General features: G+C 40.5%; 2 protein-coding genes across 3 annotated transcripts; one reads left to right on the top strand and one right to left on the bottom strand.

Annotated features, from left to right (window-relative positions):
• Positions 1 to 4,091: 4,091 nt before the first annotated feature.
• lamp1b (lysosomal associated membrane protein 1b) lies at positions 4,092 to 10,705 on the top strand. The gene is made up of 7 exons (XM_048239299.1): positions 4,092 to 4,252; positions 4,342 to 4,482; positions 6,292 to 6,494; positions 7,519 to 7,641; positions 7,936 to 8,002; positions 8,664 to 8,831; positions 9,060 to 10,705. The coding sequence occupies exons 2-7, from the start codon at positions 4,422 to 4,424 to the stop codon at positions 9,197 to 9,199; spliced, it is 762 nt and encodes a 253-aa protein (XP_048095256.1). The 5' UTR covers positions 4,092 to 4,252; positions 4,342 to 4,421; the 3' UTR covers positions 9,200 to 10,705.
• Positions 10,706 to 10,798: 93 nt separating this feature from the next.
• Positions 10,799 to 17,068, bottom strand: LOC125292127 (growth hormone-regulated TBC protein 1-A-like). Of its 2 annotated transcripts, XM_048239297.1 has the most exons (9): positions 16,292 to 17,068; positions 16,119 to 16,194; positions 15,449 to 15,600; positions 15,131 to 15,289; positions 14,621 to 14,745; positions 12,826 to 12,922; positions 12,568 to 12,740; positions 11,614 to 11,799; positions 10,799 to 11,324 (listed from the first exon to the last, which is right to left on the bottom strand). In XM_048239297.1, exons 1-9 carry the CDS (start codon positions 16,368 to 16,370, stop codon positions 11,220 to 11,222), a joined length of 1,152 nt encoding a protein of 383 aa, XP_048095254.1. In that variant the 5' UTR covers positions 16,371 to 17,068; the 3' UTR covers positions 10,799 to 11,219. The 2 variants fall into 2 exon arrangements, with proteins under 2 accessions (XP_048095254.1, XP_048095255.1); XM_048239298.1 differs by lacking the exon at positions 16,119 to 16,194 and having other exon boundaries at positions 16,292 to 17,065.
• Positions 17,069 to 19,882: the final 2,814 nt, after the last annotated feature.

Here is a 19,882-nt window from a genome sequence, read left to right as displayed (position 1 = left end):
ACAATAAGCATGCTGTTCATTCTGAAGCCTGACTACAAAAATGTGTACACACGTTCATCACATTCAAACGACTTCTCTCTGGTTAGCTCAAAAGCTCTTCAGTTAGGCTTATTGCACACAGTGCTTTACTTATATCTTCTAGAATTACTTATTTGCTTCATATTCCCAGTAGTGGTGTCAAAAAAATTGATGGAATGACCCAACAGTGCACTAAACCAAAGGTTACGGGTGTGTGGTCAACAACAGTCAAAGGCTAGGTAGCATTATCTTGTGAAGACATTCCACATATAACTGTAAACATTTGGCATCTTCTTGCCAATTGTGCCATGTCATCTAATTGCACTAGCGTTTAAGTGCCCCTCTGACATGTATAAGACGTACATTTGGCCTGTTTAATGGCCAGAACTAATATTAGACTAAAACATATATCCAAATTAAATTAATTAAATCCAGTCAAAAGTGCAGTATGATAGCATCAACTGTGAATAATGCAAGGCTATAGTCATTATGTCAACTTTCTTTTTTTTTGGGGGGGAGGTGTATTTCCCACCATCCACAAATAGTTTTAAAAATCATAAACAAGTCATTAGTTAAGTCAGTTAATTAAGGCATGCCAAACTTTTGATGGACATAGGCATGGACGGATTATAAACCCCCTCTTTAAAGTAATCCCTTAAATTATGACTTCTGGTGAGTTTTGAGGAAAGAGAAGAGTAGTGTGGGGAAGAAGCAACTTCACACAGGGGCTTCAGGACCCCCTGAGCCCTTGGGCCCAGTAGGCCCATTCGGTAATCCACCCCTGGACATATGCCTGTGGACACGCCCATCATGTCTACTACGGCCCTGAAATAATTAGATGGGTCAATATATGAAAAAAAAAACCACCTAACCTCAAAAAAATGGATACAAAAGGTTTTTCAATTGATTATGATACCTTTAGATGTACTTAATAACATAAAAATCTAGTAAAATCTGACCCCAGTAAAGGGGTCATTTTCAAGATGGCCACCAGAAGCTAATTTGGGATATCTGAAGCATTAATCAGCCTAGGAAAGTGTTATTCGTGTTTAATCAGATTTAGAGGTCACTGATTCATGTATGTCACAATAAAGTATCAGTTCATAATTTTCAAGATGGCGTCCAAGATGGTCACCAGAAGCTAATTTTGGCTATATCTGACGCATTTTTCAGCCTAGGAAAGTTTTTTTTGTGTTTAATCAGATTTAAAGGTCACTGATTCATATATGTCACAATAAAGTATCAGTTCATAATTTTCAAGATGGTGTCCAAGATGGCCACCAGAGGCTAATTTTGGCTATATCTGAAGCATTATTCAGCCTAGGAAAGTGTTTTTCATGTTTTATCAGATTAAGAGGTCACTGATGACTCTTCATCTCCACCTTTTTTAGTGTTCTTATAGTAGGACCTGAGGATGCATGATGTTTTCTCTCTCAGTGTCACCATGCCTTCAAAACCTTTCCCTTCTGTGAAACATATGTCATTCCCATACCGCTCCCTCAGTTTATCTTTCAGATACTGATTACTGAATGGAATGGAATCAACCTCAATCGAATACTCTTTCATGTTAGATCCAAGTACAGAGACAGTCAACTGTTCTTAATTGTGTGCATTTCTGCAAGACACTCCGCTGTTCGTGTAGAAGATATGGATTACCTTGCACTGCTGCCTGTGAAATGTGTCAAAATGACAATGTGACAATCCACACAAGTTCCTTTCAGAGGAGTCAGAGGATGATGAATGATGATATAATAATTATTTCTGATCTACTTATGCATATAGTTTAAGATTCAGTTTAATTAGCTCCCCCCTAATGATAGACGCCAACAATTATTGATCTACACAAATATACAATGCATGCCTAGACAGTACATGGGTCATGGTTCATTAAAGTCATAAAACAGCCACTTACTCGCAAACTCTACTCTACATATTGTAAAAGCATATACCCTGTACATGAAATATAACATTAATCAACAAAATAACATTTCCATCTTCCTCCACACCAAGCATAATACATACTCTATTCTGTATAGGCAAATATAGTGTAAAGCCGATACATTTTGGCATGTACAGTCCAGGAAAAACAAATTAAACACTCTAAAATATATATTTTCTGAAAGCATATAATCTGTAGATAAGATATAACACCATTTAAAACATGTCCCATCTTCCTCCATGAATGCACAATACATTGCCCTCTATTCTGTATAGGCGAATCTAGTGTAAAGGGGATATATGTTGGCATGTACAGTCCAGGAAAAACAAATGAAACACTCTAAAATATATATTTTCTGAAAGCATATAATCTGTAGATAAAATATAGCACAATTTAAAACATGTCCCATCTTCCTCCGTGAATGCACAATACAAAGCCCTCTATAATGTATAGGCGAATCTAGTGTAAAGGGGATATATGTTGGCATGTACAGTCCAGGAAAAAGAAATTAAACACACTAAAATATATATTTTCTGAAAGCATATAATCTGTAGATAAGATATCGCACCATTTAAAACATGTCCCATCTTCCTCCATGAATGCACAATACAATGCCCTCTATTCTGTATAGGCGAATCTAGTGTAAAGGGGATATATGTTGGCATGTTAAGTCCAGGGAAAACAAATTAAACACCCTAAAATATATATTTTCTGAAGGCATATAATCTGTAGATAAGATATAACACCATTTAAAACATGTCCCTAGCCTGGCGAGCCAGACCCACATTAAAATGTAGGGTCTGGGCACTCACCGTTCGCAGTGCTCAGTCCGAGGGGCGGGATAATCAGTTGTCTTTCAAATTCCCTCTGCACTAATAGGGCCTAAATAGGATATTTGTTTTCAAGTAGCAGGGAATTCAAGCCAAACCGTTGCAACTCTGCCATCAAACATTATGTTAAGCCCACCAAACGACTCTATACACAATTTCAATGCCTGATTAAGTTTCGATTTCTGGAGCTCACAAGCCAACGGAGAGTTGCTAGACTAGCCCTGGCAGCAAATGTAATTTGCTGCCGCTAGGGGCGCGTCTAGATTTCTAGGCTAACATGTCCCATCTTCCTCCATGAATGCACAATACATTGCCCTCATATAGGCGAATCTAGTGTAAAGCGGATACATGTTGGCCTCTTTTGTCCAGGGAAAACAGATTAAACATCCTAAACTATATATTTTCTGAAAGCATTTAACCTGAAGATGAGATATAACACCAGTTAAGACATGTCCCATCTTCCTCCATGCCATGAACAATACATTGCCCTCTATTCTGTATTGGTGAATCTAGTGTAAAGCAGATGCATTTTGGCATGTACAGTCCAGGGAAAACAAATCAAACACCCTAAACTACATATTTTCTGAAAGCATATAACCTGCAGATGAGATATAACACCAGTTAAGACATGTCCCGTCTTCCTCCATGCCATGAACAATGCATTGCCCTCTATTCTGTATAGGCGAATCTAGTGTAAAGGGGATACATTTGAGCCTATATTGTCCAGGCAAAACAGATTAAACACCCTAAACCATATATTTTCTAAAAGCATATAACCTCTAGATGAGATATAACACCAGTTAAGACATGTCTTATCTTCCTCCATGCCATGGAAATGGTTAATAATCCTGTATTGCATTTGTTCTGTATTAAAACGCATTGATTTTAATTAATGGCTGAAAAAGGTAGAGCATTGAAACATTTTTAATTTTAACATTTAAAATCCTATTCTTGTTTAATTTGACCATCATTTGATGTCGATTTCACCCCTGTAGGCTGAATAGTAATTGATATAGCCATTCTAACCTGTTGACAGCCATTTTGGCGGCCATTTTGAAAATGACCCCTTTCCCAAGGTCAGATTTTACTAGATTTTTAGTTATGTTATTTATCATGTCCAACCATACCAGAATCCATAAAAAAAAACGTTGAACCCTATATTGACCCGCCTAAATGTACAATTGCTGTGTTACACAAAACGTTTTATAGGCCTGGCTGTAGTAATTATGACAACCACTAGGGGCTGCATCTCTTGAGCACTCCTACTGTGTTTTCTCTTACTCATTCTCACGTGACAGGGTGGTCCTAAAGTGCCGCTCACATGACCATTTTATTTCTTCCGAGCGCAGCTGAGCTGAGGGGGCATCATCTCTGGAATGACAGGAAAGCAGCAATAAAAAGCGTCGTGACCTGATACGTGTTGAAGCATATTTTAGCACAAGAGGAGTGAAGGACGTAAATCAGGGTGAGCTTTGCTGCAGTTGTCTGAATTCGACGAGATGTTGTGCGCACTGTTTCTGACCGAGTGCGTTGTTTGTTTGTTTGTCTACCTAGCTCTCCTCCTGCTGCCGTCCTGTTGTTGGCGTTCTTCTGGCTGAGTGCGCTGAGATTCACTTTGGCAACTGACTGGAAACATGATACCTCACATTGGCAAACAACCTCTCCCCGCCGGCCTAACATTCATCGTTGTGTTAGGTAAGAGAGTCGGCTACGAAACACCGGGAGAGTTGGAAAGTTCGCTAACGTTAGCTAGCTAGTCATTTGTTGTATTTTTTGCAGTGTTTTTGTTGTGTGACTTCATCTAGCAGCTGCTAGCCTTCAGTGCCCCATAATCTTGTTATTTAACTGGCCCTCGCCGACTTTAGTTCATGACCCCTGTCGTATTTTCTGGGGTTGTTTTTCTGGTTTGGTAACATTGATATGGGCGCATGTCAGTGCTCTAGACCGTATTGTCTCTCTCACGTGATTCTCCCTATGTGGGGCTTTGAGGCAAACCGCTGGCCTGGCACAGGCAAGTGTCACCGCCTGTTTTCATTAGGTTACATCTTACTTAGCAAAATAACTTGGTGGCCGCCGTGTACGTGTAAGTCGTGGTGTGTAATTGGGTTTTAGGACCTCCGTTCCACACATGGGTGTAATAACTGTGGAAGTGGATGACTTAGGCTATTTATTGTTCCACTAGTTAGCCAATTAAACGGGGGCGGACCGTCAGGGCCTTCAAAGCCTTCTCTGAAGGCCTAACTATTTTCAAACGAATGAAAAATAAGTGTCTTTAATAACATTGTACTTTAGCATGTATTATTTGCTTCTGCTTCTCCTTCCTCGATCGTTCTTGACTACTGATATCCCACCGCTGTCCGATATGTGATTTGATTGGCAGATTGTGTGAACAAATAGTGAGGGGGTGCGATACATTTTTATCCAATCGCACGTCTTCTCTTGTTAAGTCCCGCATCAGGCCTTCACAAGGAATCACTGCGTTTTCGGTAACTAAGCAACCATTAGAAATCATATGTTTGGATTCGGCTTGATTTGATGGCTACATCTGACTGATTAGCCAATCAAATCGACCTGTTAATGGCGAGGTAGGCAGGTCTGACTGCAGTTGGGCCAAAGGTTGGGCCTGCAATCAGAGCTGAAATGTTCGAATAGAATACCCGGAACCGTTCATCACGAATTTTGACGCTGTCTGTTTTACGTGATGAACTTCGTGAGCAACTTCAGTCAGTCAGACAGACAGACATTCACTGGAAAAGTACATGTCCAACTGACATGACTATGGTTATAGTTATGAACAGTAAATTGACCGTTTATGTTTAAAAAAATATATATTGATACGCCTTCATTTAGCAAAATAATATAGGCTAATGTAACGTTACAGTGTCAGCTGGACTAGTTCTACATGTTAAGATGCACATAACGTCAGCTAGCTCTGCACGTAGCTGGTAACCTATGCAGGAATTGGTAAGTTTTGTTTCATGTTTATTTGATAACATAGACTTGTAGTACAGTAGTACTATAGATGCTTGTTATCTGGCCCTTTTCTATATATATATATATATATATATATATAAAAAAAAAAAACTGTTTTTGTGCTTCTTGCAGACTGCAGTGTCTGCTTGGTTACTCTACTGTATGCTAGCTTGAAGTTGTGTTGGAGTTGGTGGCTTTGGTGAAGATGTCTGGATCGGCATCTATGAGAAAACTGTAATTTGTCTTTGGTTCCCTGCCCTGCTAGATTAGTCTGACTTTTTTTATCTCTCTGAATTTTGTGAAAATTATTGGTGAAATCAGACCAGGCTATCAGACATTCTAAAATAGCCAACAAGCAGTAGCAGCATTAGGGCAATACACATAGATATATGGCAATACATCTGGTGAGTTATGTTTAATAGCATGGTGGTGTGCTGTGACATTTAAAAAAAAAAAAAAAAAAAAAATCTGTTGATACATTTTCTCATAGTGTAGGCTTACGGAGTAATACCAGCAATTATATTTCCACAGCGGCAACGTTGCATCAGAGCTTCACTCAAGAGGTAGCAGCCACCACTGCTGCCCCCCAGTCCAGCACTGCTCTGGCCACCCCTGCAGCTCCTGGCAACCCAGAGAGGGGCAACTACAATGTCACCAACTCCACTGGGACGGTTTGTCTTATGGCTCGCATGGGACTGCAGCTCAACGTCACTTTCCTCAACAACGAGAATAAGGTACGCACGCCCTTGAGCAGCAGCAGTCACGCTGACCTTCCCCTGTCTGCAGGCTGTTCAACCCATGCTTATACTCCCGTCTGTAAGAAAGGGCCAGTGTGCTGCTTTTCGACACACATGCCCTCTGGAGATGACATCTGATTATTTACAGCAAACAGTTAGATCCTCCATTTCCCTAGTTTGTCTAGTATTAGGAAAGTTGTGTAAATCTTAAGTCTCAAGATGAAAATGTTTTGATCCCTTGTGAAGGTTCTCCTTGTGTATGACTAGTCCTTTTTAGTTTTGTGCTCTTTCCTCTTGATCTCTCAGCCTCTTGAATAGGATGGGTAACATTGCTAATAGTTGGCATGTATTCCAGGACTAAATTATCATTGAAGTAGAATATTTTCTTTGAAACATCAAAGTCCAAAGCAAATCTCTCTCAATGGGAAAGAAAACCTGGCTGAAATCATAGCTACGTGCAAACTTGTCATCTTGGTAGTGCAGAAAAACAACATGTATGGATTTCTCAAGTATCTCCCACACTCACTGAAGAAATCAATAAACGAGAGCCTGCAGAGATGCCTATCAGGTTCAACACACATTGAGTATAGAGAAGAGAGATCCCATTAAGAAAATTGCTTTAGTACTTTAACCCAACAAATACACTGCAGTCACTCAACCTGTGAAAGGATTTCTTAATGGATTTCTTGGTATAGCAAAGCACAACTTGATCTACCATATCCCCCCTGTCTGTTTGTCCTCACAAATGCCCCATCCTTGTGTTGTGCTGATGTGTGGTTACCTCACACATTTAATTAGCACCTAAGCCCACTAACAGCAAGTATGCTTGTGTGCACACGGGCTGGTGTTCAGATTGTAGTTGCCCTATCGGTCAACAGACAGACCATAGTTCTGCAGCTCTTTGTTTGTCATTCCAAATTCTTGCTATTTTAGACTTTGGTTTAGTGATCTGATCTGTTTTGATGAATTTGATGTGTGAGTAGGCATGATCATTGCTGAACCTGTTCTTTAAACGGTCCAGACTGTCCAGGAGTTGATGAATCTGCATCCCAACCAGACCAAGCACACTGGCTCCTGTGAATCAGACACAGCCACCCTCATCCTCATGGAGGACGGGACCAACCTCACCTTCTCCTTTGCACTGGTGAGTTCAGGGGCATGAGAATGCCCTTGTGATGACCGAGTGAGGAGAAAATATTGAAGAAACAATGCCACCATTAGCATGGATAATGGAGCTCCATCTAAAATGTTGATTTTTAGTGCACTCTTAAATCCTTTGTTACAAAGCAGGCATTGAAAGGCCTTATGTAATTGTTGGTTGCATCTCCACATTCTGAGTAGAGGAAACTTGGACCACTAGGTGGTGCCATAGTCACTAATGCTGATTTTCCAATGTTCTGCGTATGACCTGTATTTTAACTGCTATTTGCGCTTCCAGAACACTACATCGAAGAAATATCACCTGAACAGCTTGGCCCTATCAGCAATCTGGCCCGATATGGCTGGTGAGATTTTTGCTTGTACAAAAACCTGTGTGTGTCTGTGTCCAAAGTAGAAACTATGAATTATAGAACGAAAGTAACTATGATGGATTGTCTTTCGAAGCTTCCATAGGAATTTTACAAAAGTAGTGTGTGATTTTTGGTTGTTACTCCTTAGGCTGAGGAACTAAATCTGTAACATTTGCTTGCAGAGTTGTGCTTAAACAGAGACTTCTTAGTTGTGTGGACTTTTTACATTACCAGATTGTGCTGGTAGCTTTTGTTGTATCCAAGCTGGGCTTATCAGATGTTTATCAAGAACAGAAATGACATGCCTTTGGTCTAAGGCATTACAAATAGGCTGTAGGTCACGAGTTTAGTGCTTAGCTTAGGCTGATGTTTTGCACAGAAACACCATGTTACATATGTGTATACTGTTATAATATAAAGTTACGTTCCTGATCCCTGTGTTGTATTTACATTATTTTCCTTAATTGTTTTGGATCATGTAGAAACGTTGTTGAACGTGAATATATCATTGATTTTGTAGTTATGATGATGTTTGTTGGTTAATTTATTACAAACTAACAAAAAACCTGGATGTTGCTGATTTTGAGAGGAAGGTTTTCAGACCTTTTGGCTAAACATTGTTGTAATTTTATTTTGTCCCATATCCCATCATTAGATTCATTCCATGCCTCCAACACCAGTCTGGACTATCTGAGAGGCACTCTGGGCCGGTCCTATATGTGTCGGGAGGAGCAGATCTTGAACGTGGATGAGAAATTCTCCCTCAACACCTACCAGCTGCAGGTACAACCTTTCGGTGTGAGAGCAGACCAGTTTGGTGAAGGTGAGTCTTGATAATAAAGGACAACACACATCTGTATTTGTTCACCAATATTCAGGAAAGGCAAAGCCTTGGATTTGTGATTTACAGTGTGTGATCCACAGCCATGATATTAATTTGATGACTATAAAATGGGTTCATTTTACCAACCTATCTGCATGTTCTGAGTCCAAGAGTTTCTGTGTTGAGACCAGATGTGTTAACTGTCCCCCACCTTCCTTCCCCCCCCAGCTGAAGAGTGTGAGCTGGACGAGGACGACATGCTGATCCCCATCATCGTGGGCGCCGCGCTCTCTGGCCTGGTGCTCATCGTGCTCATGGCCTACCTGATTGGCCGCAAGAGGAGTCATGCAGGCTACCAGACCATCTGAGCACCGCCCTCGTCTCCTCGTCTCAAAAAAAGCCAGGGAGCACAGCCAACCACCACCACCCGATCCTCGCCCCACAACCTCACCTACACCTCCATCCTCCACCCTCACCCGCTAGCCTTAGCTTCTTACTCCATGTATCCACAAAACCCCAGCTTCCTTTATGCCCATGGTACAGGCCCCCAGCTGCTTTTCTGAAACCCTGCCCCAAACCCATATTGCCCTGCCTTGAACCCGTGCCAAGGTTGGCCTTGCTCTTCCAGGACTTCCTGATCCCGATCTCTTGTATAAAAAAAAAAAAAACACAAACAAACAGGAATATAATATGACATGTAACATGCTATTAAGACATGCTCTGAGCAGACTCAAAAGCTCAGGCTGTGTGCGCGTGTGCGCGTGCGTGTGTGTGTGTGTGTGTGTGTGTGTGGCCAACTTAACTCATGCGCCTTTGTTCAGTTTGGGTCTTAGTCTGAAGAGTTTTATAGAAGAAATGCTTTAGGGATTGTTTTAACTTTTTTTGCTGCTGTTGCTTGTCGTCTTTTTTGGTGTCTTGTTTCCAGGGTTTTCCCTCATATATAGACAATAAGGATGTGTTCCAAGTACCATAGAAGAAAAAGGAAACCATTTTGACTGACATGACTTTCGTATCTCTGACGTCTGCTCCGTGCAGGTCCCTAGTGCACGTAGTCGCTCCCCCACCCCCTTCCTCTTGTACATACTCGCATAATCCTTACACTAAAACTAAACCGGCCTCCGAATGAGGCCCTTTACTGCTACAATTGGCTTTGCACTGGCACTCAAGACTTAGACACCCAGAAAGCAGTTAAATGGACATTTGTCCATCTCCTTGTCCACAGATCCAACGGTTACAGATTGGTATTCAAATGTCATTAAGCTAAAAAAAAAAAAAAAAAAAAAAATCAAGGCCTTGCCTTTCAGGGCAGGTCTGCCGTTTACTTTGACAGCATCTAGTTGTGGTTACTTAATTAATTAACATATTTTGACTGGAGGGAAATTCCACAGGAAGCCTTCAGTGCTCATTATGGGCACCATGTGCAGTGCTTGGAATCTGCAGAGGACGCAGGTGATGGAGAGATGGTGATACGGTATTTAAGTGGTGTTGTGCATTAGAATCACCAAAAGGGAGTTGACGTTACTTCACTGTGCAGGGTATTATCCAGTGTTTGTGAGACTGTTACATACTAGTTAGGTGGAAGGGTGGGCTGACCGGAGTTGTGCGAGTGTGAGATTGTTACCCTGTACAGGATGTTTCACTGCACTGCTAAGCCAGGACTCATCAGGTCAGTGTCGCTGGTTGGATTCTCACTTTTTCCATGCGCAAGCTCGTTAGCCTCAAGAGTGGGGTATAGGTACGGGAGATGCAGTTGATCTTTCACTGAGGGTATGGATGACTGCCAGCCATTACTAGTAATTTAATTGTTTTAATAGTGAATGTTTGGATCACTTTTGAAATGCTGTGATATTTCAATAAAAAGGGACAAACGAGAAGTAGTGTGACTTGTTTAATCTATGCTCCATTACTAGTGAATGCTATCTACTGTGCAAACCTGAAGAGGTGAAATGAAGGACAATACCACCGTATGGTCAAAAGTGTTTTTCATTTCTGGCAGTCATACTCACTACATTCGTATATACATACATACAGCAAGTCAAAACAGTACAAAAGCACTTAACCTTCATATAGAACATTGGTAGAAATGAGACATTACAGCATAAATGGTCTTCACAACACAATCATCTTTTTTCTGTAAGCTGTTTAACAGTTTGGAAATAAAACTGATTAAACAAATTGGGGACGCCTGAGTTAATTTCATTCTTTCACAAAAATTACTTTAATGCGGAATGACATCTTTTCTATTGCATTAGAATTTATATGCCATTTCCAGACCAGTACACAGACACCAGAAGGCAGTGCAGAGAATGGTCATTGGGAGGCCCTGTCTCTGGGTCATTACCAGGACACGTGAGGAATGTGTGTGCAGGCGTAGAGGAGGACCTGATCTCACGGCCGCAGGGCGGCCTCCTCAGCCACTATGCGATCTCGGCATGTCTGACGGAGTTTCCTTATAGTCGCCATGGACAAACTTCCCGGCTCCAAAAAGATTTTCTGAAAGATCATTGAGTATGTAGGTTATTCAGACTTAAAATAACAACTTTTTACTTGATCGTTCACACATTGGCATTTCAGATATTAAAATATTTTCCAGAGTTAATTCAAGGAAAAGCCTAAGGGAATGCAAAGTATGCATGCATGTTTTTCTAAGCAAACAAATTATGGGACGGAGTTCACGTTTGCATGTTTCTGTGCTTAGAAGAGAATGGAATCTGAGCTTTGCTTACCTAGTAAAATGTGTCTAGTAGTACACTTACATGCTAAGCATCAGCTAAACTCTCACCTGCGTGAAAGAGTGGCAGTCCTCTACGAACTCCCCATGGGTGATCTGTTTGAAGCGCTCACAGACATCTGGAAGGTTCTGTGCCTGCAGCAGGAGTGTCTGGTGGTGTCGGATCAGCGTGAGGGCCACGCGGAATAGGATCTTAGAACCCTCGTAGAACAAACAGTCCCAGATCCTCAACACTGTCTGCCGGGGAGGATGATCAAAGGCAGGAAGATCAATATAGAATCTGATTAAAATCCTTCACAAATACACTCTGTCCATGGGGAAGATCACACGTATGTTAACATCTAGGGTAAAAAATAAATGGTTTTGACATAAAAATTAAGAAAAAAAATGTATATCTAAAGGGGTTTTAGGAGACGTTATATATTATACAAAATATGCTGTTCTGTAACTCCATTACCATAAAATGCTGTTTTTCCCCCCTCCCCCAATGGCAAGCCCAAAAGTGAAAATAATTTCCAAAAGAAAGCGCCATGGTAAGACACTTGATTTAGTATATTTCGTTTGAAATTTTTCATGCAAGTACTGATATGGAAGTCACAGAATTCTTTCTCTATCTTCGGCTAAGATGTTCTGAACAGCCCCAAATTTGATGTGTATGGTCATGTTAAAAGCCTCTGGGGGCATGGCAAGTTTCGTGAAATTCTGTCCATGGGGGGCCATGAAATAAATGAATTTGTATGTGTACATGTAGTGACTGTACACCCATCAGCTTGTAGATGGTGGTGTTGAGTGAAGGGTTGCCAGTAGGTGATGGTGACTGTGTGACACACACACACACACACACAGCCATTTTGTGCTACTATTTAAGTACATGTAGGCACATACAAGCTATCATATTGTTCTTAAATTTTGGTTAATTAATTGCCGAGTGCCACCAAAAAAAGCTAGTGGGAGTGTAACTTCATTACCGCATGATCTTCCCCCCATAATGAACAGCCTTCCTACCTCCACTGGTAGGATGTCGATGAAGAGGCAGATAAACCAGCGGGACACCACCAGGGTCCACATGACGTTGTGCTGCTGCATCAGGTGCCACACAGCCGGCACCTTCACCTTCACCAGCTCACCCAGCACCTCCTGGTCCGTCTTCAGACCCAACATGGCCACCGTGTAGTAGTCTGTCAAACACAGGGGACAACGTTCATCCTTACTGGTCAGGTCCACACAGGGGAATGAGGTAAAAAGGAGGGGAAAGCCACAGACCTGGTAATATCCTGCCCAGTAAGGCGTCCATCAGCCAAAAGGACTTCTCCTCATCTTTTGTAATGATGATCAGATAGCCTGCAATAAAATTCATGCCCTGAAATCCAAAGGAATAGCATGGTTGTGAACACAACTCCAGAGGATAGGGGAGGGTAAGTCCTTTGCTCTAAAAACACTAACTTTGTTCTCAGGAAAAATCAGTGATTCAGCTCGTATCTGTAGAACAAATACCATTCCCCTATGTGTGCTCTGTATCATATGGACAGCACAGCCAGGAGATAAGATAAGTGTTTACAGGGTGGGTGTAGCCAGGCTCAGGGAAGACAGTGACATGAATTAGGTGACCAAGAGATCCTCTACTACTGGGGTACACACCAAAACCACCAGGTGGTGTTTTTTCCTACAATCAAATTCAGGACGACTAAGAAATTAAATTTCTCTGCAGTGTTCATTCCCATTTCCATTCCATTCGGTGGGATTTAAAATGTTCAATTTGATCACATTAAGCTATTCAGAAAGACACATATGTACAAGTTCAGGAGTTCATATTCAAAACATTCTGAGGTTTTCATATTCAAAACAGTTAACACAATGTCCTGACCAGCAGCTGACAAGCCACATCCAAATGTTTAATCAAATTATTAGCAAAATGCTCCAGCCAAATACTGAATATAGTCACTAAAGGCATTTCCTATATGAAACTTTACAACCTGATCAAAGAAATAAATCAATCAGTAAAGGGCAATGAAACTACAAGGTAGAGTTATTTCTTTGGTAAGTCTTAATCAAAACAAATCAATCAATAAAGGGCAATGAAACTACAAGGTAGAGTTATTTCATTTGTAAGTCTTTATCAGAATAAATAAATCAGTAAAGGGCAATGAAACTACAAGGTAGAGTTATTTCATTTGTAAGTCTTTATCATTCTGCTACAGTATACTTAACATTTAACAGTTTCTATTATGTGCTGGAACACAGCTGGAAACAAGTCAGAGTAATTCTACCATGTAAAATTACCATGGGCGGTGTTCATGTCTTGTGTTGTGGTTTTAGAGAGAAAGCAGCTTAACCCCCCCACTCCACCTATCTCACACACACATCTTGCCCCTTTAAAAGCCCTTAGACATTTCCTCGTTTTTCCTAGTCGTCTTCTCATGTAATGACCTCTTTAGAAACTAAGCAAAGACAAAATAGGACGTACACCTCTAGCCATAGTCTTGGCTTCCTTGTTGCAACAAAATAAATATTTTAACATATAATTCTGTAGTACTCAGTTTCAATAGCTAAACATACACATAACAAAAAACAACAACAATAAAAACAATAATGATAATAATAATAATAATAATAATAATAATAATAATAATATCTGCCTAAGCAACGTTATTTGGACTATACATGTTGACAGACCAAATACGTTTTCCGGTTTGAAAACAATCAAAATGGGGGAAAACGGTTACATGTTCTCAAATGTTCTTTTTTAGAAACATAAAATGATACATAATTTCCCCTCAAATATCAGAATTTTGGTGTGCCAGCGTGTGCGCACATACATACACACACAGAAGCACAAAGGTCACATGGATTCGAAACCGGGCAGACATCCATAAAAAGTGCCCTGTCTTTTGAAAGGCTTCTGCAGCCTGTTTAATGAGCCTATTACTGAAAAGGAGGAGGCCACAACTATGCATAGCTTCAGAAAACATGGAACAAACATTCCCTTGTCCTCTAGCAAAACACTACAAAGTACAGATAGCAGGCCCCAGTGAGGTTATAAGTATGATAGTAGTAGTACCTGGCAGTATCCCACGTCTTTGTTGTGGTGTCCATAAGCTAGGAGCACATTGTACAGGGACGTCTGTAGGCCAGAATCAGAGGAACTTCTGAAAAGGACATTGTCCGGGAAGGTCCTGTGCATATCTATTAAAGGGCATGACCACAGTTCAATACAAGCACATAAACAGACTGGCCTTTTATTTTTATGTTCCCCTTTCTCTTTGCCTTCCTTCCTCAACCCTCAAATTTGTTTCAACTAACACATACACGCACACGCACTTTCTTTCCAGCCCCATCTCACACAAACATTAGACTTAGTTCAACTTGACGATTTAAAACAATATAAGGGCCGGATTCCCATACATGGATTAATCTTAAATTCTGAATAAATGAGAACTTCAATGGTTCGCCATTGAGAGAAAAAACAACTTTCAGTCTAATTCATGTATGGGAAACTGGCCCTAAATAAGGTGCTAGTGGAGATTATGAGGCCTTGCTGCATGTCTAGCCCATCCCCTATGAAGCCCACCTAAGCGAATGGTCTCCTCCAGCTTAGCATCGTGCTTCTGCTCCAGGAGAGAGTGGTAGTACCCTGGGTGCTTCTCCAACTGCTCCTGAGCACCACTAGCTGCCATCCAGATCTGAGCGCGGTGCTCCTTAGGTACTCCTTTCCGCACATAGCGCTTCACTGTGTGTGACAGACACCAGATACACTCATGATGATGTGTGTGTGTGTGTGTGAATAAGAAATAGGACAAAGAGACAGAGAGAACAAAAAGGAGGTGGGGTACAGGGACTTTCAGAACTAATGTAAAAGGTACATTGTTTGGATGTCCATCTCTCTGACCTTTTAAATTCTTCTCCACTTTCACATTTCCCTGCAAAAGTTTGGACCACTTCACAGATCTTCTTTGAAGCACAGCCAGATACTCAGACATCATCTCTTCGTGGGACTCATAGTTGAAGCTCTCAGGCCTCTCAAACCCATAGGGATCAACCCTGTGTAGACATGTTGCATGGCACATCATGAAAATAACCTAATTCTGTTTATTTAAATGATCCCCTAAATCCATAATGCCACAAAGGCCTACACTTAGACACATTTGGGTTAATTCCTTTATATTGTAAAACATATCCTATACAGAATATAGCAAACACAAATAGGATGTGTTTCTGTAATTTACTGTAAATTATTAAACGTGATATGAACGTATAACTTCAACATAGGCCTACGCCTATACAAGGAAGTTTTAATGAACACAGATGGGCGATATAGCCTCGTCCAAACGTCTGTTGTCCTTAACCCTAAATAAAATGTCTTAGTCGCAGACCACTCACAACAAGCAACTTGTCCAAAGCTTGCGTGCATGTCACAGCACACTCGGATTGGTTTCATTTACATACATTAGTACATATGGGAAGGTAAGATCATTTAGTAAAAAAATTAGTTCTAAGTTGGACGATCAAACGAGCAAAAAACGGTTAATAATGTCGTGGTAATGTCACAAACAGATCACCTGACAAACAGGTGATTTCTCGGTGGGGATTTTGTAGGACGTCGAATGGTCTTCGCTGTTTGAAATACAGGCAGACCTGCAGATTTCATAGTCCGAGCGATTATGTAGTGTCAAAAGTAGCCAGCCTGTAACCGATAAACTAAGAAAACTTATGTGATCATCCATTAGCTTACCTTTGTGATGTGTCTTTGCTGCTGCTGCTGCTGCTGTTGGAGTTGCTGTTGAGAAAATCGTCCGAAACATGATATCCATTCAGACTGTCCATTTGGGACTAGTTAAAGAAAATGTCTATGTCCTCATTCAAAAAAACATCGGAATCGATCGACAGGTCAGTTTTTCCGCCCGTATAGTAGTCTTCAAATAAGTACGATCAGTGCCTGTGTCTCTGTAAATGCTTGAAAGTTCATTACGATCAGCTACAGGGTGTCAAATGTCCCGTATCCAATGTCTGTTCCGATGGACAACCCACATCACAGGTGCGTAATAATAGTCTTGCGAGGCCAATAATACCGGAGGGACGGCTAAGGTAAACCAAAGAAGCTTTTCCCAATCAGCCTATTATCTGCCTTGCCTTGATCAAACAGACGACACAAAATGCTCTTTAAAACTAAAAAAAAAAACACTTGAGTGTATATAAAAGTAAAGTAAAACAACAAGAAAGACGAGAAATCCGACTGATCCACTTGACTAGCAATCCGCCACGACTTTGTGCCCAACATGCATGCTTGATTAAACACTGGTTGGAAGGCTCAAGGAGTCACGTTGCCCTTTTAACGTGCACTCACCCTCCCTCCCTGAATGCTAATCCCCAAACAGAGCTAAGGGGAAATCATTAATTCCCGTTTGGAGCACGAATGGGTTGTCAGGTATTCATATTTATATTCAAATAGAGTGCAGTGCATGTTTTCTGTAGAATTACATTAAATTTAGGCCTATGCCCTGTTGGTGTCCAGTTTACAACACACCTGACTTCTAACAGTAGGCTGAATTAGGCCTTGTAGATAGATAGATAGATAGATAGACACTTTTTTGATCCCAAGGGGAAATGCAAGGTCACAGTAGCATACAGACATACACACACACATTCACTAACAGCAGAAAAAGTAATTAAAAGTATATATATATATATATATATAAAAAACAACTAAGCAATACGGACTGTAGAAGATAAAGAATATACTAAATATACTATACAAATTATACTAAATAAAACTTAATCTAAATCAATTCTAAAAAACAGTATCCACATAGTGGGTGATTAATCAATGAGGTGCGCTTGCAATGACTGAAGCAGGGACTGAGCCTGTGGTCCTCTGTGCATAAGGTAAGGTAAGGTGCTCTTTGTGAATGAGTGTCATGATGATGGTGCAAATGAGTAAGTCAAACAGTGCAACAGTGCAAGAATAAAGTCTATATATCTATGTATAAATAACTATATTAAGAAAGTATAAGTGTGGTCACATTTCGTCTGTGGCATGGAGGGAGGGGTTGTGCATATGTGCTAATAAAGCACGCAAACAGCGAGGCAGAAGACAATGGTAAAGTGGCTAGTGGATAGACAGTTCAAGACATGGAAGTGGTGAAGAGGCAGACAGACTATGCGGTCTAGTCTATTTCTCCTCTTCCCTTAAGTGATGAGAAGTCTATTTCTCCTCTTCCCTTAAGTGATGCCTAATGAAGACATGTTTTTAATTCAAGAAGTTGTGTTAAACTTTTCTTATCTTCACAAAGTATGGCATGTATTGTAGGCTATAGCCTACATAAAACAATGCAAAATGTATTTTTGAAATTATTTTGCAATAAAGTCACGTGATATACAAATTACCATTTTTTAAAATACATTTGGACAAATGTGGACTCAAAGTATTTTTCCTCAGTGGTTTGTTTTGTACATAATGTGCAGTGTGCCTTAATTCTCTCTCATGTTGTCAAAACAGTAGCCCACTGAACTAGGGCTTTGTCTGATCTTGCTGTTATTTGTTGACATAACAAACTCTGCATTGCCATTAGCTAATAACAGTTATCTGACGCCGATTCTGGCTTTTACCTAGGTGTGCCTTATTTGACATGCATTTGGACTCAAAAGGATTTAAGCCTCAGGAATTGATCTGCTTCTTCTTGTGTCAAGTTAAGGGAAGGAGGTTTAGACTAGGCTATTGTGTATCCAACTGCACATCACAAAAATATGCAAGCTGAAATGTAACCCAGGCAAGAAGAGCCCATTAATCTATTATTATTTTATTGCTTAATTATTCAGCTCTTGTTCCATAAAAAAAACATTACCTCCATAAATGTTTGACAGCAGTGTACAACAGATAGAATTATGTTAACTGTTATAAGAGAATTGTAAGACTTATGTTGTATAGCCGAGCAAGGGGTGGGGTGAAGCGGCCCTGTGTTGGTGATTACAAACCAGACATAATGCATACAAATATGAGTCTGTATGGACTGAGTTCAGACACATTCTGCGGTAGATCCTTTAGACTGATTCCAGAATTTAGATGGAGAACTAAACCCGTTTTTGACACAGTAGGCCTGTAGACTACACCCAACATGATCAATACTGCCACTAAAGCATGATGTAATGACGACACTGAAAACCCACAGGTAGCAGTCCATCCCCCTACAGGCAGAACACAAAACATTCAGTCACTCACCACACAAGGCAACAGTTGTCTGACGGTAGTGCCCCCTAGAGGAGTCATACAATAAATACCAGCACACAAAATTTGTCATTTGCAGTTGTAGATTGGTCTCAAATAGTCATGATTATCTGACCATACACCTTAACAATTAAATATTTTAATAGATTGTGTGTTATTTAATTGGCCATTCAAAATACATAGTGAATATTTACACACATTCGCTGCGGCACTTACATGAATTAGAAAGGAAATCATAAAATACAGAGAAAAAAACAATACGTATTAATATTTTGATTCAGAAAATCCGATCACTTTCCATTTACTACCCAAAATAGTTACAGACCAATGAGTGACTTATGACAGTCAATATTCTGACCTATGCTGACTTAAACAGAGTGCATGAGACAAATAATATTTAGACTACTGTCCTCAGGCATTATGTTATGCACACATTAAATAGACAAAAGTATAGGGATTCCTGCCACTACGCTCACAGGACCTTCAATGACATGCCATTCTAAATTCATAGGTATTAATGTGGAGTATTAATGTGCAGCTTAGCCTCTACTCATTTAGGAAGTGTCTTTTAGAGTGTCTGTGGATTGATTTTTTGCCCTTTCATTCAGAGTATTTGTGAGGTCAGGCACTAATATTGACCAAAAAGTCCTGACCCACAGTCTCTCTCCTAGTTCATCCCAAAGATGCTTGATGGCATAGAGAAACCTGTTTCCTGTGGGCCAGTTCTTCCACACCAAACTCACCCAACAATGTCTTTATGGACTGCTTTGAGTACTGGGGTACGCCCATGCTGGAACTGAAAAGGGCTTCCCCAAACTGTTCCCAAAAAGTTGGACGCAATTGTCGCAGATGTCTTGCTATACTGAAACATTAAAATTTACCTTCACTATAGCCCTAGGCCAACCCTTGAAAAACAACCATTATGACATTATCTCTTCACCAGCATGACTGGACACAGGGCACAAAGCAAGGTCCAGCAAGACATTTTCAAGTGATTTTGGTAACGTGTCTGGCTTGCAGAGAACAGGGCTCTTTACATCATTGAACTAAATGAACTAGAACAGACATTGTGAGCCAGGACTTCTTGTCCAACATCAGTAC

This window comes from Alosa alosa, chromosome 3 (assembly GCF_017589495.1).
Source record: "Alosa alosa isolate M-15738 ecotype Scorff River chromosome 3, AALO_Geno_1.1, whole genome shotgun sequence".
In the NCBI taxonomy this organism is placed as follows: domain Eukaryota; kingdom Metazoa; phylum Chordata; class Actinopteri; order Clupeiformes; family Clupeidae; genus Alosa; species Alosa alosa.
This window is presented reverse-complemented; position numbering and strand designations above follow the sequence as displayed.

Bases quoted from the DNA above. Each gene is read 5' to 3' on its own strand.
- LOC125292127 (XM_048239297.1), bottom strand. From the start codon at position 16,370: ATGGATATCATGTTTCGGACGATTTTCTCAACAGCAACTCCAACAGCA. The intron at 14,746-15,130 runs GTGGGCTTCATA...GCCCTTTAATAG, and splicing joins GGAGGAGACCATTCGCTTAG to ATATGCACAGGACCTTCCCG. The intron at 12,923-14,620 runs GTACTACTACTA...TTTGGATTTCAG, and splicing joins AAGACGTGGGATACTGCCAG to GGCATGAATTTTATTGCAGG.
- lamp1b (XM_048239299.1), top strand. From the start codon at position 4,422: ATGATACCTCACATTGGCAAACAACCTCTCCCCGCCGGCCTAACATTC. The intron at 4,483-6,291 runs GTAAGAGAGTCG...ATATTTCCACAG, and splicing joins AACATTCATCGTTGTGTTAG to CGGCAACGTTGCATCAGAGC. The intron at 7,642-7,935 runs GTGAGTTCAGGG...TTGCGCTTCCAG, and splicing joins TCACCTTCTCCTTTGCACTG to AACACTACATCGAAGAAATA.